At 40.5% G+C, this 25,186-nt stretch overlaps 1 protein-coding gene across 8 annotated transcripts in view; it reads right to left on the bottom strand.

Moving 5' to 3' along the window:
• KALRN (kalirin RhoGEF kinase) overlaps positions 1-25,186 on the bottom strand; it is a 527,586-nt gene that overhangs the window by 228,087 nt on the left and 274,313 nt on the right. For all 8 annotated transcript variants that reach the window (XM_063341757.1, XM_063341758.1, XM_063341761.1 and 5 more), the window contains exon 11: positions 16,874-16,996. In XM_063341757.1, coding sequence (XP_063197827.1) covers positions 16,874-16,996 — 123 coding nt within the window. The remainder of the gene's footprint in view (positions 1-16,873; positions 16,997-25,186) is intronic.

Genomic DNA, 25,186 nt, shown 5'->3' on the forward strand with positions numbered 1-25,186 from the left:
AGTTTCCTTCAGCTTCTTTTGCAGACTGTTCTCCCCTTAGATATGGCAATTCATCTTAAGTTTTTCTTGTCATAATTTTGCCCCACTTCTCCTTGCGCTGTCCTTGAAGTTTGAGCTCTTCAAGTACTACAGCCTGTTATATTAAGCTTTTGATGGACACGTAAGAACATGCCTACCTTTAAATGAGTGAATCACATCTGTTTAAGTAGTTTAACAAATGAGGGTCTCAGGTAAGTTTGTGAGTGCAGACATATGTGAGTGTGCATTCAAGGATCAACCCCTTGACAATTTCAATGAAATTACTACTTTTCTCAGAACTACATCTATTTGCGAAGGCAGTCTAGCAACCAGAGTGCCTGGAATGTCACCTACGCTTCAGCAGACCAGCACTGCGTAGAAAACATCTCTCCCAGCTCCTGGAAAAGTTATTTCTGCAGCTGGTACATGGGTTTGAAAGGTCCTTACACCTCTCATCTCTCATGGTGGGACTATGGCTCATTCACAATGTTCTAAATGATTTTTCAGACATTTTCTGTCTGAGCATCTGTATTTGCTGATCCATTGTTACTTCTTCCCTCACTGACATTTGAAGCTTAGCCCAGTTCAGGAACATCCACAGATTTGGGGAATGTGAAGTTTGCTCCCATTTCAGATGGCTAAGAGGCCAGATATAATACCATGCTGGTACTAATTACTACTTTACACCTCCAGTAATTCCATTATTTCAGTAGATTATCGAAGCATAAGGTATTTTTCAGCATGAATGAGAAATAAACAGTTCCCAGGAACGACGAGGTGGATAACACACAGCATCCTCGCTAACCATCGCCAAGAACCAGATATTTTTCCACGTATCATTATCTTTTATTTATGATTTTTCCCCAGGTTTCACATACAAACTGAGATTAATTTATTATTCAAATTTAAAAGAATGACACTTACACATTACATCAGACACTGAAACCCCAGATAAATTGTTTAAAAGCTACCTTAGACCTTCAAACTAATAAATAAGCAAGATTAGAATTAACAGCTGGAAATACATTAGCTAAAAGAATTCTTTGTGCTATTTCATATTGAGTGTTTAGAGTAAAAAATTTTTTACCTATGGTATATTTTATCACATCAACTGTTCACCTCAATCAGGAGAGCAGTCATACATCAAGTAGAGAATACTTTTATTACCCCAATCATGCTAATTAACTCCAGTGCGATCACAGCCATTATTCAATGAAAAGCCAGTGAAACATAGAGTGAAATAATGTTTTAAATGCCATCTAATATCACACATCATATCTGGTATTAATAAGTATGCAAAGACACATAGATAGAATCATAGAATCATTTAGGTTGGAAAAGTCCCTTGGGATCATCTAGTCCAACCATCAGCTCCACTCTACAAAGTTCTCCCCTACACCACATCCCCTAACACCACATCTGAACGGGTCTTAAACACATCCAGGGATGGTGACTCCACCACCTCCCTGGGCAGCCTATTCCAGGGTCTGACCACTCTTTCTGTGAAGAATTTTTTCCTAATGTCCAGCCTAAACCTACCCTACTGCAGCTTGAACCCATTCCCTCTTGTTCTATCGCTAATTGCCTGTGAGAAGAGACCAGCACCAACCTCTCTACAGTGTCCTTTCAAGTAGTTGGAGAGAGTGATGAGGTCTCCCCTCAGCCTCCTCTGCCTCAGACTAAACAGTCCCAGCTCCTTCAATCACTCCTCATAAGATTTATTCTCCAGGCCCTTCACCAGCTTCGTTGCCCTCCTCTGCACTCACTCCAGCACCTCGATATCTCTCTCCTATTGAGGTGCCCAGAACTGGACACAATACTCAAGGGGTGGCCTCACCAGTGCTGAGTACAGGGGCACAATCACCTCCCCACTTCTGCTGGTCACACTATTTCTAATACAAGCCAGGATGCCATTGGCCCTCTTGGCCACCTGGGCACGCTGCTGGCTCATGTTCAGCCGCTTGTCTGGAACATGCGTGCACATGCCACGTACACACAAAGAACAAGTGAACTTCTCAGCTCAGTGTGGTCAGCTTCACCACCACTCAATTTTCCTGTCACCACTGAAAAATACCGTCTATGCCAGGACTTTACCCTGAATGCCTCCACAGCTATTTTCCTCTTCTAAATCAGAATGCTCAAAAGTGTTTTTGGCAAAGACCTAGACTTTTCAAACTTCTGCTTATATATATATTTTTTAAATGTTGCAAGATTAATTTTTATTTTTGTTGTAAAGGGGAAGACAAGGGATTTCATTCTTTTTGCAGGCAGAACGACTACACCCACCAATAGCTTCACCTGGAGCCTGGCAAACTTCCTCTTTGCTCCCTATTTTAATGAGTATATATGTGCAATCTCCTTTATTAAATAAACCACCAAGCACCTGCTTCCCGGGGAAGCAATCTGCACACTTTGTGTTATAAGGAGGGCATATCATTGCAGGATTACCCTGGAGTCTGATACACGTCCTTGAAGAAGGTGCAGTTTAAAGTACCAGAAATACACGTGCCTTTACACATGTGATTTTAGAAGTTTTGATCTACATAACTCCACAGAGGAGCTGGAAGAACACCCCTTTGGCACAAGAATGAAGTTTTAATCCCACAAAGCCATCTTTGGCATCTTTCCTGAGGCAAGAGAGGTTGCCAGCTGAGACAGCAGTGCTGCCCCAGGAAGGCTCAGCCACTGGGTCTAACACATAAACAACTCTGTAAAACTAAAGAACCATCAGAGGAAACAATTTTCAGAGGCTGCACTGAAAAAACTTCACAGTTTTAACTGAGGTGGTCTCACAGCCCTCCAGAGCCAACAATTATACCTGACTTTGGCACCTTAAGGCACCCTAAATAAAAAGAGTATCTACTTAATATGGAGGCTCATTTCTCCTTATAGGGAAAGGATTAGGAAATATGATGATAGGCTTATGCAGACAAAGGTCAATTAATACTCTTTGCAATATTTTTTTTCCCTGTCACCCTACTGCTCTTCTGGGAGATATTAAAATGAGATGAAATACTCCTGTTGCTGTTAAATAATTTCAATATTTTATAGACTCTACAAGGATGTACAAGAATTAGGGGAGATACCTGAAATTGATTATTATTGGCCAAGTTTTATCCTGGCATTTGATTCTTGGTAATTCCATAAAACGAGCTTGATCCCTTCTCTTTGAGAAAATCCTTGCACAGTAACAGGCACCGTGGAAGTACGCAACAGCAAGGACAGCGGAACAATGAAGACAACATAATTGGCTGAGATACCATTATACAGTAGTTCTGGTATCAGACATGAAACAGAACTGGTTTTAAGGCCAAAAAATACCATCTGATACTGGTTAGTGTTATGCAGCACAGTGAGTGTACCAGTAAAACCTATTATCACTGCACGGTGACTTGATAATTGGGTGATTAGCAGAGTGTATGAATGAGGGCTGCTCAAAGACCATAACGTAACTGAGCCTTTGAAACTCAGCAAAGGTAAGGACGGGATTTTTTTTTTTTTTTTTTCAGAGATGACAAGGGAGCACAAGGCAGCAAACTGTCAGGAGTGAAATGCAGTGTTTTGAAAGCTTCTCAAATGATAAATATCATCAACAAGCCCAGACAGTTCACAGCAAAGCCCCACAACTTCCCTATGATAGGGGGAAAAGGGAAGGCGAGTGGAGAAACAAAGAAATGTGTGGCAGCTCAGAGGTGAGCAGCAATCTAGGAGGGCACAGTATTGTTTTCTGTCCCAAAGGGTCAGCTCGCATCTCTGAGCCCTGCAGACATGAGTACAATCATGACAGCTTTATCAAGTCCTACCGGTCCCCTGAATTGAAATAACTTCAGGCATTCTGTGTTTAATATCACTCTCACAGTTTGGAGACTTCAAAGACAGCAACGACAGTATTAAAAGGCTTTGGACTGTCAGCAGCACTGGGAAAAAGTCGGTACCAGCTACAAGTGGCAGCACTGCTGTTTTGAAAACAGAGGGAGAAATAAACCTACAAGGATGTGAATTCTGTAAACTGCCTGGCTTTATTTCTAGTGTCTAGGTTTATATGAAACCTGCTTTAAATAAGACAGCAAGGCTTTTCCTCTTCCTGTTTCCCCCACAGCCACTACCCCGACTCAGCTGTGCCTTTATTTCCGTTAACATAGAGACAGGTTATAACATCTTTCCTGAAGCAGATTCTGAGCTACATGGGACTGTTTGTAGAATGAGATAATGTTTAACAGAAGAAAATTCAGCAAAACTTTGTCCCAAATTCTCCAAAGCCTAAGAATTCCTGCACAGCCAAATATACAGACTAGGCAGTCTGGAGCACAACACAATATTGCACATACATCACATAACAATCATACTTTCTTTCTGTCAGGTAATATGTGACAAAAAAAAATATACTATATGCAACACAGGCTGCTGCAAAAAGGTAAGTTTACCAGGAATGCATCATAGGACCTCAAGATTTGCAGTGAACTCTATTTTGCCATAAATTAAAGGCCCCCTCTGACAAGCAACTGATGTTTGACAGAAAAAATACGGAGGAAAATATACCACAGCCTTTTAGCAGGGTCAGCGCACTGCTGCAACCTCAGGAAGGATATAGAGATTTAATGAATTTTTTGCTGCTGCTCCTCTGAAACACAGATTACCACCCCGACACATCGCATTGCTTCAGCTCCCGTGCACCGACCCAGGGGGGAGTGGTGCAGGAAATGGGCATCATGTCTTGTGGCGCAGCTGAGCTGGTGCCATGCGCTAGCACTGTCTATATTCCCTCTAGACTCAGAGGGAGTCGGGGAGTCCTTGGCGTTCTCCTGAATCCCTTCAATTTGCCCAGGTAACTTTAACTTGTAGCAAAGATTCACTTAAAAATTGGCCTTTCCATCCCGAGTAAACCTCACGTTTTAGTACACTCCCTGCTGGAGACGCACCACATGATGAGAATAAAACACCGACACCTCTGTTTTGTTGACAATTTGGATACTTCCATTTGGAAGAAGGAGGTCTCTCAACATACCCTGTGATCAGGAATGGTAACAGACCACCTGCCCACCGGTCATATAACCTCCCTCCCTATCCCCCTACTCTCTGGACCTCAGATAATTTGATGGGTAATGCCCCTCTGCTATCTACAAGAGTAAAGCAGCGTCCCCAGCTTCAACTGAAGTAACTTTTTACTTCATCTCCTTGTTCCAGATCGGCGTCCTTAGGAGCAGGTCAGCAAGATGGTCCCTTTGGATGCAGAATCTCTTCACTGTCAACATTAATTCAGCTCTCCGTCATGGTTTACACATTGGAATTTGTTTCAAATGAGTAGAAACCATTCTCTGTATCTTATTAGATTTATAAACCAATTTTTCACCACTGTTATTTCCCTGACATGTGAACTGTCCGAACAGCTTACCCATCAAATTAGTTCTTCAGAGATGCCACCAAAGGAAAATGGGCTAAGGGCTTAGTCTTCCCTAAAACTTAAAAAGATTAAAATCTTCTGTAACAGCTAGTGAGACTGCATATTTATAACGAAGAAAAATAATAAAAGGGGTTTTCACTACTCTGGAAGTAATAAACCATTTCATTTATTTAGATTACACCAGACTTACTCATATACTTTAGAAAAGTTCCAGACAGGAACTAAAATTTTTCAATGTTGGTCAGAAAGCATTCATATGGGCCGCATTTTAAAAATGTACTCTACTGTGTGAAATTCAATTCAGGTTATCCAAAATCACAACAAAGATTTAGAAAGATAACTTTTTATTTCTGGCTCTTATTAGGCGGCCACACATGATCTGAGACAAATGTATCTTAATAATGACTTACAATGAGAGATCTGGTACAGAACAGTATTCCCACCAGAAACCTTCATGCTATAAAATGTATTGATTTTTGGTATGTGGTAGATCTCCAAGAATATTGCAGGCATATGAGATACTGCCTCTATAGTCAACTTCTGCCAAATTTTTTACTATAAAAAATCCTGAGAGATTTCTAGTGTATTCTTTATTAAATGTTGCCAAATCCTTCCCTCTCTCTATCCAATCCCCCTTCCCCCAAAAATCCCAAATCAGGGCCCCAAAGGACAAGACTGGACATAATATGAGACAAAAAACAAAGATCAGAGAAATTCTCTTTGAGTTGTCGTTTGATCTCTCTCTGCCTGCTATCCTGGAGCCCCAGTTTTGTGCCAAAGCTCAAACAGCAGGATCTGGGCACGTCCCCCACCCCTGGAGGCATGCCCAGCAGGTCCAAGCAGCAATTCACACTCCACTCACTATTCTCATCCCCAAATAATCTCCCTATTTTGTGTCCCTATCCTAGCATACAAATCGGATTCTGCTCTGTGCTCTGAAGTATCTTTTTTTTCTGTCCCACATATACAAATGACTACAAGAAAACTAAATTTACAATGGTTAAATGACCTAGTGACCCAATTACCAATCCCAAGGGGGAGCACACACGCTGGTGAGTTGACTGATATTTCAGCGTGGCTGCACAGCCCTGGCTGTGCTGCAAGGCTGCTTCTCTCCTGTTTAGTTTCCAATGGATGACAGAGGAGTGGAGCGGATCACACAGTGTGTACTGAGGAACTGTGATTTGGCACAGATAAAACTACGAATCCTTTGGGAAAGGGCCTGGTACTGGGAAGGAAAGCTTGCCACCCTGTGAAACAGGTCAGCAATGGTTACTTTTTACAAAGGAGGAACAGTGCAAAGCATTCCTAGATGGGCAGTATTTATTTGAGCCACTTCTGCGGTCAGAAAAAACACCTATCCTTGATTTTAAAAAGGATTCAACTAGGTCCATTTTGAGTCTAAAACAAATCCCAGAAGACAACAGAAACTAACAGTGAAATTGCACTAGACCTCTCTTTCCCCCTTAATATCATCTATTTCAAAGTAAAACTATGGAGCACTGCACATTTCAGGTCCTTCCTGCGCTCAGCTTTGATGTGCAGGCATTGACAAATCCACGTTCTGGTTGTCAGTATAAATCCTGGCCACAGATAAAACGACGAGGAACCAGTCACCAAAAACTAGCACTCTCAGCCATCTCCCCTCTCCGTGCAGAAACACCCTTCATTTCACCCAACACGCAATGCATTTGCTCCAGCTCTCAAGTTGACACATTTAACGTGACAGCTGCACTTTCCATTCCCTGATATTAATGAGTCACAAACGCCCTTTTACGCTGTGCACTTTTGCAGAGAGCCCTAATATTACTCCGGGGGAGGCAAAAGCAGGCTCTGTTCTCCGTTTGCTGCATAGCTGTGGATCTCACTAATGTCAGGAGGAGTTACCTACACTGTGCAGAAAAAACAACCCTTATGCATTGAACAAACCACTAATAATAATGAAGGTTGCATGTTAATAGGTCATGGTGTCATTCTTTTGGAACACGTATTGGTTTCTATTGTGTGAGCTGCATACTAATATAGGCAACCATGCTAGACAAACACGTGCACATACTCACTGACAGTTCAGAAACACCTCCTGTCTCAGTCCCTGACTTCTTGCAAATTCTGAAATTTCTTTCTCCCCAAACAAGCTTCATTTTAAGCACAGTGACATGAGAAGGCTGATTCTGTTTGCTTTTCTCATTTTAGAATTTCTCTCCCTAGCTCAGCAAAGGCAGTACAGGGAGAGGAACCTGCGCTTTTGCATGTAACAGTGCTCTAAACCAGACACTAAACAAAGATGCTGAAATTCCTCAATCCATATGCCATTTCCATAGTGACACAAACCAGTGCTTTCTGGGGGCTTGGTTATGCAAAACCAGACCTCACAGACCACAGTCACGGAGGGCAATATTAATGGCTGGACTACACGCACTGAACCAACAAGTGAATTATTTATACACGCATTAAGATTTTTGTCCCTGTTCACACACATGTAATTCCAAAAGACCTCTATAAATCCACTGATGTTGTCCTGTTTCTATACAAGGGAAACTGAGATCTGAACTCTGTCCCAGGGAAATAAATTTTAAAAATATGTTTATATGCAATAAAATGTTGGTTGAATACTTTCTATTTATACATAATCAGTATAAAACATTTGCAATAGTCTCACAATGCAACTGTAGTTTTTAGACAATACAAATGCCTGATGTGAGAATAAAAGGACATCCTTCATCTAGACAATTAGGGACCTGTGATAGAAAAAGAAGAGAGGGACAACCACGCTGCCAAGCAGCCTCTCTGCCATGTAGATACAGACATTGAACTGGATCCTTTACTCTTTAGAACAAGTTAATGATAAGCAATGTCTCTGAATCTGGAAGTGTGATTTTGCTCTAACTCTTGCGCAGCAAAGTGATCAATTGGACCCAGTCAGTCTATTCCCAGAACATTTGCACAATGATAATGAATACCTAAAACCTGTCTTTGAAAATTATTTTGTTCTGTTACTGAATACAAATCTCTTTAATATTGGCTTAATCTTCATGAAATTTCCTTTACCAAGTGTCTGCAAAGCAGCGTATTTGTGATTTGTAGCAATGTCATAATACGGTTGCTGTGGGTAACGTTGTGCCGTTCTCCTAAAGACACCAGTGGCTGGCCCGGAGGAAGCAGCACAGCCACGGGCAGCCCCTTCGACTGCCTGCCCCATGACAAAATCAGAAAGTAAAAACACCGATCAGATGCAGTGTGTCACTTTTCCCCCCCATAAGGCCCACCGCTCTAAATAGCTACAAGAAGTTGAACTGAAAAGCGCTAGTCCACCATCATTACAAATGAGATTTGGACCTTGCTGCCATTAATCTTGCTGAATCAATAGGTACATTTTGATAACCCACTGACATGCCAATAAGAAAAGCACAAAGAAAAATGATGAGAGGCGATCAAAAGCCTTTAGATGACAATGGTTTTCACCAACATACACAGGTCAGTCAAAACAGCAGCGGTTTGTCTAAGTATTTTATTTTACAGAAATTGTCAATGGTAAACATCGTTTGTTTCAGCTGTATCTTTATTCAGTTGAGACATCAGTACCATATTGAATATATTTTTAGTATGTATCTTGTATAATGCAACAGAGTATAATTTTCCAATGTTCTCTCTAAGAAATTTGTGGCCTTGAAAAAGCAAATTACAGGTTTTTTCATTGTTAGGAAATTTTGGCTTCCTTTTCTGATGCAAAATGAAACAAATTCAAAAACTCAGAATTCCCCACACAATAGAAATTCCATTTTCCAGAACCTCTAGAATTAAAAATACGTATTTCTTAAATAGCCTCATTGTTCTCCCAGTCTGCCTTAGGAACAGAATTTCACATTTATAGGCAAATTAAAGGAACATGTTTTAAAGACACAAAAATAAACCTACCCAAATAAAACAGTAATAGGAAGCTAGCTCCTGGCAATTGTCAAAAATATATTGTGTTGCCAAGCCTTGAGATTTTATAGGGAGTATTTAGATTGTGAATCATGCTGCACGCAGTTTAATGAAAAGATCCAGCTGTCACATGATTTTGGAAGAGAAGAAATAGGAAAGACAACCATCTCTAGCTTGAGGAGAAATACACTGAAATACAAACCCAGAGACATGGCATAACAGGCACAGCTCTTCAAGTCACTGCCCCAAAGATTTCTGGCCTCTCTAAAACCAGGTTCTCCACGATTGTGGAGTACCAAAAGCCACCAATTCAATTACATTGCTTCCAAACTTTCAGAAGATCAGCCAAGACACTCTTTCAGCAGCCCCTGCTAATGAAGTCTCTTGTGGGCATGTCTAGATCATGCAATGGAGTACGGTACAGATATCCACAGCGTACTCACACTTCCTCAGGGAAAACATGTCTTACATGACCTGCTTCTGACTTCACTCTGGCGGTCGAGTCCCCATAGCATTACATCTAACACCGCTATACTGCTCAGCCCTTCTGCTTCCTGGCTCGGGCTGTGCAGAACAGTTTCAGTATCTCTACGCTTTCAATGCAGATTTGTCCTGAGTCACCCAGAAACTGCTAGACTTCATGCAAAAAGTTATACTATTGCTTCCATGATAAACTATCTAGCTCTTCAGCTATGCTGTTAGAAGTTTATATATCCAGAAGTCCCAAGATAACCTTCACAGACAACCCCTATGTAAGGAGTTTCATTTTTCTCTGTCGCCTGTGAGTGCCAGATGCAGCCTGCTGCCAGCCAGGAGAAGAAACCAAGACTTCTGGAGCCCAGAGCTCCTGCACCACAGTGCAAAGGCCTGTGTACTCTGCTGCCAGGAGGCATTTTTTCCTCCTTGTGTGGAAGTGAATACATTTACATAATTGAAGCGAATAGGAAACTGCAGATTATAGCTTCAGAACTTGCTAATGACCATGCAAAGGATGATGAAAATAAGAATAGGGGTGATTTTTTTGTTGCCAGTATCGTGTTTTTGTTATTTTTAAAAAGATTTGGCATTACTGAAATGACAGTTATTATTGCTAACTTCGAGCATAGTTCTTACCAGGTTTAATTGTCTGCTTTCTCCCTGTTTTGGCCTAGTATTTCATCCTCCATAGGACTTTAGTCACCCAACCCAAAGGGAAAAATCCAGTATGCTCAGTGAGCTATTCCTTTCAACAACCAGGTAGGTCACAAATTTGTTAAAAAGTAATAATAATAATTTAAAAAAAAAATCACCCTGGGACAATGCTCCCTAAGTGCTCGTTATCAACCTGGGCTCCTAATTTATGCCTAGCTGGTTTACATCAGTACTGAACTTCATGCCAAACTTTAGAACAATGACATCCAACAGAGCTGGAATTTGTATGGGAAAGCACTAGGTTTTTATCCTGAAGGCCAAACAAGTAGCTGTTTGCAATTCAGCTTTGGCCTGACTGTTCCATTACCTCACTTAATTTTAAAGCCGTTCAAGTAAAACAATGTGGGACTGAGAGATCACGGAATACCATTTTTACCTGCAGGATTTCTTACCAAATCCACTGGATATTTCACATGACAAACAATTTAATCACATTTTTCAACATTTTTACACTTAAAGTTCTTTTTATCTCCAAGGGCTTTTTGACAGCTATGAACTGACTGTGTCTTACCAACAGTACAATGGGGGAAGGGAATACTCTAGACAGGAACACTGGTGCACAAATTGCTTCTCAGATGAAGAATATTACGTGATCTTTGATTTCTCATAGAGGATACAGGCCCTTGGCTTTCAAGGTGTCCTTTGAAAGCCTTCCCTTGCAGGAAATACATTTACTTCCCTGAGAAGAATAAAAGGAAGAGCTGAATCTTAAAGGAACTATATCCGTACACATACGGTTAACTTTGACGCTTCAGGTGTTTAACCACCAACTTCCAAAAGTTCTCTTAGAGGAAAGCAAGAATAGATACCTAAGAACAGGAAAACTGAATAGCTTCCCAAATGGCACATTGCAAGCTCAGCGTTTTTGCCATTTTTGCTCACATTTTGTCTGGCTCTCCTTCTTTGTAATAATTCAAGAATAGGCCACTGCACTGCGTGTGTACCTTGGCAAAACACAGCCCGTAAAACTTTGAGAGTCAGGAATACAGGACCCAGCCACGCACCCAAATCAAAACTGTTTTAGTCAAAAGGCCTGAACCAAGAGCCGCCGCGCTGCAGATAGATACAGACACGGCCCATGAACTTTGATGGCCACAGCCCCGCCTCCAGTCAACCTTCTTACTGTGTTTGATGAGGGACAACTCCATGCATTTTTGAATTAAGGCTGTTCAGAACATGTGCTTTGTTGCAGGCTGGAGTTGTGATATTTTACCTTGTAAACATCATGCCTTTGGATTTCCGTGAAAAACAAACCAACCACTGCCTGCAACGTGCACGCAGGTACTGAACACAAAAGCCAGCCATAGCTGTGAGCATAACGTGGCCCAAGAGCCTCGAAAACAGCTCCATAGATGAGAGCAGCTTATCCCATAAACACAGATGATAAGCACCACCTTGCATTAAAGCATGGACCTCCCAGCTTTTCATTTAAAAGAAAAACTAGGAAGGTTGTTTTTCTGGGTGACCTTGAACAACTCAGGTTTTGGCAGGGGTGGGAGAACACCAAGGGGACAGCGTGTGAGCCAGCTTCCACTTCTGCTTCATTTCACTTCGAGACAATGTTTGGTTAGTTTGGATTAGAAACATCAGCTCTGTTTACCATTAGCGGAGCTCAAGGCTTTTAGAGTGCATTGCGAGTGCCATCTGCAGGTTGAAATACATACTGGAGGGCGTTCGCATGCCAAAATTGCGGCTAAACCCGCTCGCTAGGAAATCTTCACAGCACATCTGATGGAAAAGCTCAGAAATGCAGAAACACCACAGAAATGCTTGTTTGGGATCATTCAAAGCACAAAAGCACTTAGTCCTGGGGCAGCAGAGTGCGAGGGAGTTAACAGAGCAGTTTCCCCAGTATCTTTCCTAATTCTGCACCGGCACAAATGCAGCGATGCTCTTTGTGACCAGAGGAGGAGGTTGAAAAGGCCACTTTAACCTCCAATTGCTGGCAATCGCAGAAAGGAGAATGATCTCTGGCCTTTGTCTTCATATACAAATAACGGGAGAAGGGTTTCCGAATGTGCAGCTCAACTCGATAGTGCTGAAGTGTTGGGAGATTTTGGGAACACAAGCCAGTTAACAGAATTTTCCAACTGGAAGGCACAGTGGTTTTCAGGATGAAAGTCCTGAATAAGGAAAATCAGAAAGTCTAAAAATGAAATTATCTTTGGTTTTACAATCATAACTGGCTGAACTATGGTTATTTATTCACACAAAGCAATTCCAGACAAGGAAAGAGGCTGTCATTGCAGGAACATTGCAACTACATCCACTGAGTGGTATTTCTTTGATGATATTGTGGTACCTACCTCATCAATAATGCCTGACTACTAAATTTCACTGTGTGGTAGGCACTGTGCCTAAAGTTGGCATTTTCAGGGTGGCAGCCTGTGAACAGTATCAGCAGCGGCTGAGAATCCATCGCAGGTATATACAAAACAACAATCTCCCTCTCAGGAGGTCAGGTTTTTTAATTCACATTCAAACATTTGCCATCTGTGTGTTCCATGTAGAATAAATACAGCCAGAAAAATTGCCAGAGCATTGTCTAAACAGCAGTTATGAGAGAAAGGGACCCCAGATTATATTTCCTATTGCCCACAATGCAGCACTCTAAAATCACTGACATTTTCCAAGCCCAGCTGTATTCAGGAATGTGATCTATTTGGACCATGCCTGATTGGATCATTACATCTAGATTTATGAATCTGTGGAGTTTCTAATCAGACACAGAGGGAGCACGTTCCACCTCTCAATCTAGTGCCTTGGCAGGTCAGTCAATCAGAGCATTTCTCAGCACAGCAGTCCCAGATACGCTGCTCTTCTTTACATGCAGTTAGACAGCGTTCAAAAACATGAATGCTTCACCCACTATTGTAAATACCAAGAAAATTCATGAAAATTGCTTCTAGTCTGACCTTTGCAAATGCCTTCCTGAAACAGTAAGAGATAAGAACAAATATATCAGAGCCAAAAGAAAGTAGATTTTGGAGAATAAATTTATCCTGTATGTCAGGCTAAGTGGTTTTTTGTCAGAGAACTGCCAATAGAAATACTATTGCTAATGCTGTCAGTCTCACCAGGCCTGATCAGCACTGCACTTTTTACCTTATTTTTTAAGAAAAAAACCCACAACTCTTTTTATTCTTCTTAACATCAGTAATTGACATCCTGATGAGGGGAATGGGCAAACTCATCAGTCTGTTTCACGATCTTAGAACATGCGTTTTATTATATGGCTATATTGGGAATAAACAATGCCAGTTATCCACCCTAGCCATGGCAAAGTTATTCGCTATCTTGAGGAAAATGACAAATAATTAAACTTACGTTAGAATTAATTAATTACCAACCAACTCTAAAGAGTTAAGCATCAAGAAGGGAATTAGGAAGAATAAAAAATGCTAATAATCAGAGTGGGGAGGGGATTTATTCCCCAACCACAAAATCGACCTCACTAGAAGCTTCTGCAGGAGAACTCCAGGTGTGATAAATTTATGGCCTCCCCTCTTACCCTCGGCTATTACTCTTTCTAAAGCAGAGAGTATTATATTCTCAAGTCCTTGACCTCAGATAAAGCCTGAGATTCCTTTCACTTCCCCTCAGCACATGTCCCCGTGTCCATTTGCCAACACCACATTCCAGTGTCACACTGCAGACAGGCCTCATAAATTAGCAATGGTATTCTGGTGTGAATGCACCAGAGGAAATTATTCCTACCAAAGCCAGGGAGGAATTAACCAGGTTTGGCTTGTGTCAGTTATTTCTAATTAGGAGGCACCATAAACTTCATACCCAGAGTGCAGAACTGATCGTGACTGTTCACAGTTGTCCAGGCACAGCAATGAGATGCTCATTGATGATATCACATAAGATGTAAAAGAATTAGATTCAGAGGAACTTAAGAAATTCTATACCCAAGCAAACTGTACTTTTCTCTTTCCTCTCCATCCTCCTCCCAAACACCCATCTTCATTGAACAGATGTGGTCATCCAGTGAACTAGATATATACACCCTTTGCTCTAAATTTGGTCTTGTGAAGTGAATGGAAAAGTGTCTAAAGTTATTCACAGATAGACATGCTGAAATAGCATAGAAGGAGGACTAACAGAGGGGTTAGAAAAGTCTTAAGTATTTCTATTTTGATTTACCCTAGTACCTAGCCATGCAAGCTGCACATCTGTAAGCTTCCTAAACCCTGGTGATGGGATGTATCTCTAAATTACATCCTTCGGTGGAACAAGCCTTAAGTGAGTTGCTGTTTCCATGTGCAGACAGTTACTCAGCTCGCTCTCATCTCTATTGTCAAGACCATGTATTTTTCTGTCTTTTCTCACCTGTTATTAATTTGTTTCCTACCTCTCTAGTGAGGTACTACTCAAAGAAGAGGGGAAAAAAGAGGGGGGAAAAAAAGGTAACTGTGATCCAGAAATGTGAGATGTAACTGGAATTATGAAGCTAGTTATCACAGAGAAGGGAGATTTAGAAAATATTAGTGCCATAAAGGACACTAAATCACCTAGTTCCAGCTCCTGTATATTACATGATCTTCATTTTCATTCACTGCATCAAGTATTGCATCCAACAACACCAAGGCACCTAATGTTGATTAGGCACACTAACTTGTGCTTTTGGATGAGGTCTTGTAGGACGGTGGTTTGCAACCTCCAGCGTAAGGTCCATTTTACTAAAATCACAAAAAGTAATTCTAGAAATTCAAGCCTATTACCAGAAAGCTTAAATCCAGGGGAAATCCCATCAAATTTTAGACTCACCAATCTAGAACTGCTGCTTTCAGACTGTGTGATTTGTCAGTGGTACGCAAAGACATCCCATCACAGCTGAAAGGTAACACTGAAGTTCATTAGCAAGACAAGCAATAGAATATTCCATCAAGAGCTGAACATCTAATTAAAAGAAGGATGTTGGCAAACTGAATGGATCCAAAGAAATAGGTAACAAAAGATATTTAAGGGATTGGCTAATAAGAACATGCTAGCAGCATTAAATATGTTTAACATGGTTAAGAGGCATTTAAGACATGCTAACATTCTACAGATATTTCAGGGCTGTTAATTCATCTCCTTCCCTGGCATCTATCTCCTTAAGAGAGATAAATAAGACTAAAGGGATATAAACAAGGCGGAAGGGGGTAAGATTGAGAGAAATATAAATTGAATATGAGGGAGAGCAAAAAAAAAAAATCTAGCCAGTAGCTGCCATCAGGCAGTGAAGTAGTTTCCCTGAGGGCACGGTGAAAGAGGTACATCCCTGTTGCTAGAAGCATCTTAAACTGAACTAGGTGAGCACGTGGGAAGAAAAACAAAACTAAAGTCTAATCCATTTTTTTCTTATGCCACAGTAAAATATTTGAGCAATAACCTGCCTTGTGTGCATCAGGAATACAAAGCATTTGATACATTCTGCTTTATAAAGATTAATCAAGATTTTATCTGAAATACGCAAAGCAGAAGTACCTTTACGGAAGATCAATTTCTGATAGAGGATGCTTCAAATCTAAAACAAAAAACTGTAACATGAGACTGGATAATTTCTGGCCATAAGATACTTTTTTTTTTTTTAAAAAAAGGTATTCAGTCCCTGGAAGAACTTATCAAAGGTCCTCTTTCTTTTAAATTCCATAAATAAAGATGGGATACATGTTTAAACATCTACTATGACCATGCTTTGAAGAAAAGTTACAAGCTTTTAGGTGGAAGCTTTTGGCTTCATACCAAAAATTCCTGTACAAGCCTTGCTTACACTGTGCTACAAGGAAAATAAATACTACTACTACTACTACTACTAATAATGTCTACCTGTAATGATTGCCTCTCATTCCAAACCAAAGAAAAAACCCTTCTACGTAACACACTGTACTCTGGAACGAGTAGAAGGGTAGTCGCCCTTACTACAAACACGCTCTAGTGTTTCCCCTGTTTCTTTACAGGCTGCTGCTTTCCACCTTATTCTCAAGGTCCTTAGTTGTCACTGTAGGAGTTACAGTTGATTTTTCTATTGGTCTCACTCTCTATTTCTATAACCATCCTTCTCTATGTCCCAACACTTTTCATTACTGTCCCATAAACTGCTTGCACTTTCTTACACACGCTGAGACCTCCCATCAACCCACTGTGGTGATTTTCTGACGATAAGTCCTGCTGCTATCGTGCTCTGCAGTGCATGCTAACTTTCAAACCCGGGAGGCAGGATCCTAGTCAGCTCCAAATGTTTCAAGAGAGCAGTGCGACTCAAAACAGCAATAGTTTTTTTTTCTCAATACACAAAAGAAGTAACAAAAATCAATCCAGAAAGCAGTAATCTCTGATTCAGACTCTTACCTGTGCTACCTCTTCAAAATCATCGTGTCTTTTCTGCAGCGCGCGTGCTCTGTGTAGAGACTTCCCCACTCCTGTATGTTTACTCAGAAAGGCTTCCCCGTGATTTTCAATCCAGTCCAGTACCTGCCAGAAAAGAAGAACATCCAATTACCTCTCCTGTCTCAGCAGCACAGAGGAATTCTCAGGGTGAGGATAAAAGAGCTGCAGAGCTATTGCTTTGTGCTTGCTATGGCTGAACACATGCAGATCTGTCAAAGTCCACTGCAACTGGATAGAAGATAAATGTTTATAGATGTTACTGGTAAATTAGGATTATTGGATTTTTACTATTCAATTTATTTTGAAGTGTAGCTTAGTTATTTGAGCCTGGAAGATAAATGAATTTTGAGGAACAGGAATCAGAAATCTGGAATCTTTTCCAGCAAGCACCCTCCTCTTAAGAGCTCCTTGTGTAAACTGAAAAACAGTGATATACGATTTCACACAAACAGCAGATCTCAATGGGAAGCATCTTACGTAAGTCCAAAAGCATGATGGAGGAATCAATTAAAATGTATTTTGACGTGGGGAGAAAGCATTATCAGAGTAACCAGAAGGAAAAGGTGAAGAATCCTTCATTTCAGGCCATAAAATATTGATGGTGTGCACCCTCCGAGACTTTCAGGTTTTCAGTTCCAAATGTAACTGATCCTTACAGAAAAGTAGAGTGGCAAATTTGATATTCTGAGAGTTAAAGGGGATTTTCATTTAAAAAACAGATCAACTGTATGAGCACCATCCATTCTGAGCTCCTCACAATAACACTGGCACAAAAATTTAGATCAAATCTGTTTTAGGTCTACTACAAACTGGAAAAAAATTAACTTGACAATATGAGCTTGGGATCCCCACCCTTTCTACATCTCTGTCTCAATACACAGAGGCTAAGAGAATAAATGGAACAAGATCAGTACCAGGATTTGTGTAAGTAGGTAGGACTTCATTCAGCAAGGAGCCTGGCACTTGCAGTGAGTTGATCCTGGCTGCTACTGATGCTAATGGATAGTCTGTCACACTGACGGGAGAAGACACCCCAAGTGTCCCCAGGATGGTGATGCTACCACAGGGTGCTGCACCTGCAAACGGCCCCAGAGCTCCGTCCTTTCTTTGTGCAGCGCCGGGGAGTAAGCAGCAAGCGTGGGCCCCTGCAATGCTGGGCAGGGGCTGCAGGACACTTCACAGCTCTGGACAGCTTGGCCTGAGAAGGGCTCTGGTACCAGGGTGTAGGACCAGGGAGGGTGAGAGCTGTTGTGCAAGGAGCCACTTGGCTTGTGTGGGGCAGACAAATGAGCAGGTATTATTGACTAAGCTTAGAAACCTACGACTGGAAAAATGGAAGATGTGATTATTTTTTATTTCAGGCAAGTAAAGCTATTTCATGGCTTCGTCGTACAGATTCTAAACCACCTGGGCTTTGAGTCTTTTCTGTACTGTAGATCCCAAGCATATATTTATAAGAAGTTCCAGGTACAAACAAAGCTTTATACATATATACTTGTTTTCCCACCCGATTTCTTTGCTGGAAAAAGCAAAGAATTTAATTTAATATTTTGTGCTCACAAGGTATTTTTAATGCACAGAGTACAAATAATTTCACAAAATGGGGTATGAAAGCACTTTATGTCCAGCAGGGACAACACATATTTGGCATAAGTGTCACTGTGGGATGAGGAAGCGGGACCAGGTGTGTTGGCAGTTCAGTCGCTGCTTCCTGCTTCCCTTTCTGTGATCAGTTTGTCTCCAATTTGCTCTGGATAGAGAATCCCAAATACATTCCTCCAAACTGTTTGACAGCCATGTGCCAGCTGGTCTGCGAAGAGCTTCTCTGCAATATATTCTTAACCAGCAGTCTGCATATAAATTGTAGTAAAATTTATTATTGGAGGGTAGCCTTCTAGCATTTGTGTCATTAATAGTCTGAAAATAATTCCATTAATATCCTCTTTCCTCTTGTCAGTTTTCAATTTATCTATTAAAAATGGAACCAGATCAAAACTCAATTTTGAAAAAATCTCATCTGAGGCCTCATTTTTAAAATATTATTTTTGAAATGTCAAATGGCTTTAATTCAAACAATGTTTCATATGAAGTTAGTAAGCAGTATGTGCTTTCTATCTATTTATATTTGATAGCCACTCACTGTAATTCTACAGCAAATTATTCTAGTAACTTTTTAATGCTTATATCATTAAAGTAGTAATCACCTAATAATAAAATTTTTATCCTAACCGATGTTATATTGGGCTACTTTAGTCACTGTTAGATGAGTGTTGACAGAGATTGCCACTTTTATTTTATAAATGGATGTTTTGTTACATGCCTCAATTGAAAACAAGAAATACAACGTATGATGCCCACTTTAGGCAAAGATGAAAACAAAGGCCAAGAATATAGGCCAGAGTACTGGTCAAAATTTGGATACTTTACTCTCAACAAAAAAAACCAACCAGCCAACCAAAGTGCTAGAACATTAATCCATAGGGAATAAACCTCCGTTCCAGGACTCATCCAAGAGCTGGCAACTCCTGTAGCAAAGTTTCATGTTGCATTTGGGCAGTTATTCCATACGGCCTGCCACAGAAGGGCACCATCTGATGATTCACTATATCCTTCCTGTAACATGAAAGCTTCCCTCTGAAGTCATCTATGCGGGTATTGATTAGGCTTCCAAATCCTTTAGTTTATAAGATTAGATATAAAATACCCCTTGAGGTGACAAAATTGTATATCTACTTAATAAATCAAAATTATGTGAGCAGACAAGATTAAAAAAATGAATCTATAAACCATGAACTAATGACACTGGCTGTAACATCTATTTGACCACCTCTTTCCTATGCTGTTTCTCTGCTTAGATTGCCATGTCTCAGATTTCACAGACCCTATCTGCTCTTTAAAAAGTTCTTGTTCAAATTGTTCCATAAACTCTATTTCTGCCACGATTCCCACAAGAAACAAATCACGACTTTTTAAAGAACAACTTGCTTCACAGCGTTTTCTGTGGTTCTGAAACCCATGTTAACATATTTGACCACGGCAGTCTTCAGTGCATTTGTTTTCACAACTTTTCTGTGAAATACATAAGTGCTGTATTTTCATTTTGAATAGAAGGGGAAAAATTTATATATATATGTATTTGGAGACTAAGTGAATTGCTGAGGAAGTTGGCAGAAGAAAGGATTTTAGCACGAGGCTCTGATAATCTGATAGTCCTAACTATCAAAAGAATCCCCGGCATTTATATGAGCAGTTAATATCTTTTCCCTTATATAAATAATTCTGTCTAATAAGCTCACAAAAATTTTCAAACATGAAGAAATATCACATCTTTATTTCCATCATACAAGACACAGAAATTTGCACTAAATGAGGAGCTGAGGTATGGACTAACTGAGTGAGCAAAGCAACAGCAAGAACATAAATCTGGATGGATACAAAGCACTTACTCCCTGGTGAAAACAATGAGAAATGTTAAGCAATTAGTCTACGGCAAATGCAGGAACAACTCTGAAAGGTCACAAAAAACCTGAAATCACCAGCACTTGTAAACATCTACCTGTCAGCATGTTTGGAGACATTCTCCCTTACCCTGAAGAAAGGAAATGTCTTTAGAACTAGCATAACTGTGTAATAATTCAAGATAAACATTAACATTTTAATTGAGAGCATGGACTGTAGAACTGGCTCTACTGCTGAAAATTACCAACCTGAGATATAGTTAACCATTGAAGTTGCACTGACTTAGTTCAAATAATTTAATTATTCCTTAAAAACCTAAACAGCTTGAAGATGCTGTTAAAATGCAGTTAAGAGCATTTTCCAAATTACATATTCAAATTTCCTAATTGTCCTTTATTTTTTCTTAAAAACAGTTAGAAAAAGGCTTTAAATCATGAATTCTTTGAAATGAAAATACTGTGCTTCAGATTGATCCATCATCTGAGGTGTTTCTTGAAATAAATAATATATTTTGTAACTATATGCCGATCCTCCTTCCATCACGTATTTGCTACTCTACTTCCTCTAGTTTGAAAGCTGCCTGGGACAAGGGCCAGGACCCCGCTCCTGCTTTGCAGCTCCTAGCACAGTAAAGCCTGACCCTGCATAACTGCACTGTAAATGCAGGCTATCACTGTGTGGACACACTTCCCACATAGGACAGTATTTTCCAATCCAGGCTGCTATCCATTAGATAATAATAAATTAATAAAAACATTCCTGAGTTCAAACTTCAAGGCACATCTCCAAGCACGGGTGAACCTACCCCTGGACTTGCCTGTGAACCTTTATAACTCACAGACATCTCCTGAAAGGACTGGAGGATAATAAAGTCTTGGTATTTTACCTTCACCTGTGTCAAATTCCCATCCATACCTTACTGACCCAATCGCTCTTGGTGAGTTGATTGGGGTGGCTGTTTCTGCTGTTCCATTGCCCACTCCCGTAAGATGTCCATGGGAGGAAGTAAATGAGCTGCTCTGTTTACTCTGATGGTAGCTTGCACGGGACTCCAGAAAGCGTGCATGTGAAGCTAGGAGGTGAGAAGGAGGTTCCCTTTCTTTTCTGAATGGAGATTCATAATTCCGTGTTTAATTCCCAGCTAGTAACAGTTTATACAGCATCAGGCTCAAATGCATGAAATGTGTGCTAGGAGCCTATTAACAGAAGGAGAACATAAACCAAATGCTCAAGAAGCACATCTGATGCCAGCAACGTTTATTGGTGGGAATGCTGCAGGATACACACATGTTAAGATATTAATATCTCTTTTTTAATTTCACCTAGTTTAAAATCAGAAGGGGTAAGAGCATTATTTTCTTTCTATCATGATGTGCATGTCCTGTCTCCCTATCTCCTCAGGGGCACAATTACACACCCAACAAAATAAGCAGCAAACTGAGGTCACCAAGAAAATTAAATAAAACTCCCGTACAATTACAGCAGACTGACTGCGTTAGCTATTACAGTCATTATATGGCTGGATAACCACCAGATTCAAAATGCTACCTGGAGGAAGAATAGACATAACTGTCCCTTTTGAACGATCTGTGTAACTGCAAAAATAATAATAGTGGCAATTCAGACAGGTTTCATCTGAGCGCGGCATCAGAAAGCAGGTGCTTAGAAGAGAAACACTTCCAGAGGCCTCTCCACACTCCTTTTTGCTGATGATCAAACTCTTGCCTGCGGGAAGTCTAAGACCTATGGCACACCTAAACCGGCAAAATACATACTGCCCGGGTGATGTCAGAGAAGAAAGAGAGTGTTTGCAGAGAATGGTGATGGTTTGTACAGGACAAGGTAGGAAAACATGGCAAGTAAGGAATGGAAGAATGGTTTTAAAGGAAAAAGGTTGAAGAAGCTCATCAGGCAATAATTAAGCAAAGTTCTGGGATGATAATTGCTCTTCCTTTAGGCTAATTTGTATGATGGGAATATGGCAAGATGATTGCATAGAGCAGTTAAGGTCAATTCTTTTAATAGCTTACAAAGTTAATTTGATTTTTAAATTTAAAAAAAAAAGTGATGGGCACTATTTTAAAAGGGCAGATTTCTTAATGTAGTTCTTTGAAAATGAAGTCTCTTTCTGTAGGTATCTTTCCTAATCAGTAAATGTGAAAACTAAGAAGCACTTCATAACTTTGTCTGACTTTAATTTAAAATCTCCTCGGGAACCAGCTCTTTCCTAGCAAGTCCCCATGCTCTGCTCCCATTTTACACGAATACAAAATATGAAAGAAGTAGTAAATCCACTACTTCAAGGAAACATATCTGTCGTTGCAGTTAGATGAAAAATTTCTGCAATTTTCCGTCTTTTAAATTGTATTTCTTTTAGCAGCAATGAACGAAGATGAAATGAGAATGAATTGGAGAAGAACACAGAGGCTCAAATATACCAGTCACTGAATCCTGTCCTGGTCCTAAAGGAAGGAGCCAAGAAGTGTGAGCTGGTGATTAAGCCAGCATTAACAGGATACAGTGTGTTGCTCTTGCAGTGCGGGGCACCCCGACTTCTGCATTTGACCCAGGCCCACGTTGAACACTTTCATTGCTCCTGAGTGAGATGACCCATTGAAGAAGTGCTTTGGCTGAGGGAATAATTAATCTTTGTTACTCTAAGACCCACTGCTGTTGCCATAGTGACTCTTAAAACGAGGTTGCTCTGAAAACTGAAAATATATTATACCATTTTACACTTTAAGCAGTTAAGAGTTAGATCTTGATCTTAAAACAGTACAAACCTGGCATAACTCAAAGGGGTTAGATTAACTCTTCAGTAACTCTAGCAGAGCTGTAATAAATTCCAGAGCAATTCCAGGGAATACACCCAATTTATTCAGCTTTAAATGACGTCCCATTTCAAATAGGTTCATAAGTGTTGCCTAACTTTAAACACATGGATAGAGCCTCCAAAATCTGCTAGGCTTATGGAGGTGAAAGGAAGCCAAACAGTATCAAGTTCATAGAATCATAGAATTGTTAGGGTTGGAAGGGACCTTAAGGATCAGCTAGTTCCAACCCCCCTGCCATGGGCAGGGACACCTCCCACTAGATCAGGGTGCTCAGAGCCCCGTCCAGCCTGGCCTTAAAAACTTTCAGGGATGGGGCATCCACCACCTCTCTGGGAAACCTGTTCCAGTGTCTCACCACCCTCATGGTGAAGAACTTCTTCCTAATGTCCAGTCTGAATCGACCCATCTCTAGTTTTAATCCATTCCCTCTAGCCCTACCATTACCCGACATCCTAAAAAGTCCCTCACCAGCTTTCTTGTAGGCCCCCTTAAGATACTGGTAAGCCACTATAAGGTCTCCTTGGAGCCTTCTTTTCTCCAGACTGAACAACCCCAACTCTCTCAGTCTGTTGCCACTACATGCTTTTGTTGCTTGCTCTTGAGATACCATGGGCTAACTAGAGTTCTGTTGTGATACCAGGAATTCGTATGGCACTTCAAAACTTGTGGTTTTATAGTCTCATCACCATTTCCACTCACAAGAATCAAATCTTCACCTTTTCTGTAGCTGCTATTATGAATGCTCAGTAACTCCAAGGCCTTGCATGCCTGAAAGCCCTGTTCCAGAAACTCTGCCTTGCCAACCATGCTTTTTGTAACCAGGAAGCATAGTTAAAAGGTTCATATTTCAGATTGTGCTTTCATAGATACTTTACATCCGAAGTTTATTTTAAATGTTTTGTTATACTGCACAGCAACAAAATCCAATCTTTTCTGTCAAAGCCCTTCAAAATTGTACAAGCCTAGTTAGTAACACACACTGGCTGAACTAGAATTTGCAGATACAAGACAGAGAATCTCTTGGCAGAAGGTAAATAATTAATTTTCTTACAATAGAATTAGAAGCTACACATCATAAATGCATTTATGAGCTACACAATTCAAAGCAGGCGTGCTCTCAGAGTACCCAGAAACCATTCCCTTCCTGGGACGTAAAAGGAAAGGGCCTCTAATCGATAAAGAGTGCACATTTGCCAGGGAGACCGCTGAATCTCTGTGTGGATGCAGTAACCAGCGTGGAATTGTCAACTTCTAGCCATTGCAATTACATCTGCTCCTGGATAACGTTGTTCTGCGCAGGCTGGCATGGGCAGCCCAACCCCTGGCCTGCTACCAGGCCCTGCAGGAGAATTTGGTGTTAGCAGCAGCACCACAGAAGACAGAACAAACACTGAGAATAAGAAGAAAAACAAAACAAAAAATCCTCCAAAACCTACAACAACTCAGAGAGATTTAATAAATCCTAATCCTCTTTAATGAATAAAACGCACACCAAGTCTGATTTAAATTAAAATATAGTTTCTTTGTTGTATTCCAAATCATTGCTGAAAATAGATTTCTTTTCCCTCCTACCCCTGGCCCTGTCACAGCAGAGTAATGTCAAGTAAAGGTCTAGCTGAGAAAATACACCAAAATACAAAGGAACTTTTCCTGCTATTATTAATGGTTTAAAATAGAACCCAAAACAAAACTCAGCCGTTCTCATTTGTGGTTTTTACCTCCTAATAAAAAATTATCTCCCTTTTTCAATTCTTTCCTCATTATAATTTTAAGTTGGTGGCACAGTAAAGTATTTTAAAAAACAAGGTTTTTAAGAAGGCAATCACACCTCATGTTTAAACCAGAAACATCATCTTTGGCTCCCATGACGTTATTTTTAATTTCAGTGACATCTATATCTGACTCCAAAACTCAGATCTTGTTCCCCCCAAAATCCACAGTAAGGTTTCAACTGGCTTGTGTAAACATGGATCAAAGGCTC

This window comes from Chroicocephalus ridibundus, chromosome 7 (assembly GCF_963924245.1).
Source record: "Chroicocephalus ridibundus chromosome 7, bChrRid1.1, whole genome shotgun sequence".
NCBI classification, from domain to species: Eukaryota; Metazoa; Chordata; class Aves; order Charadriiformes; family Laridae; genus Chroicocephalus; species Chroicocephalus ridibundus.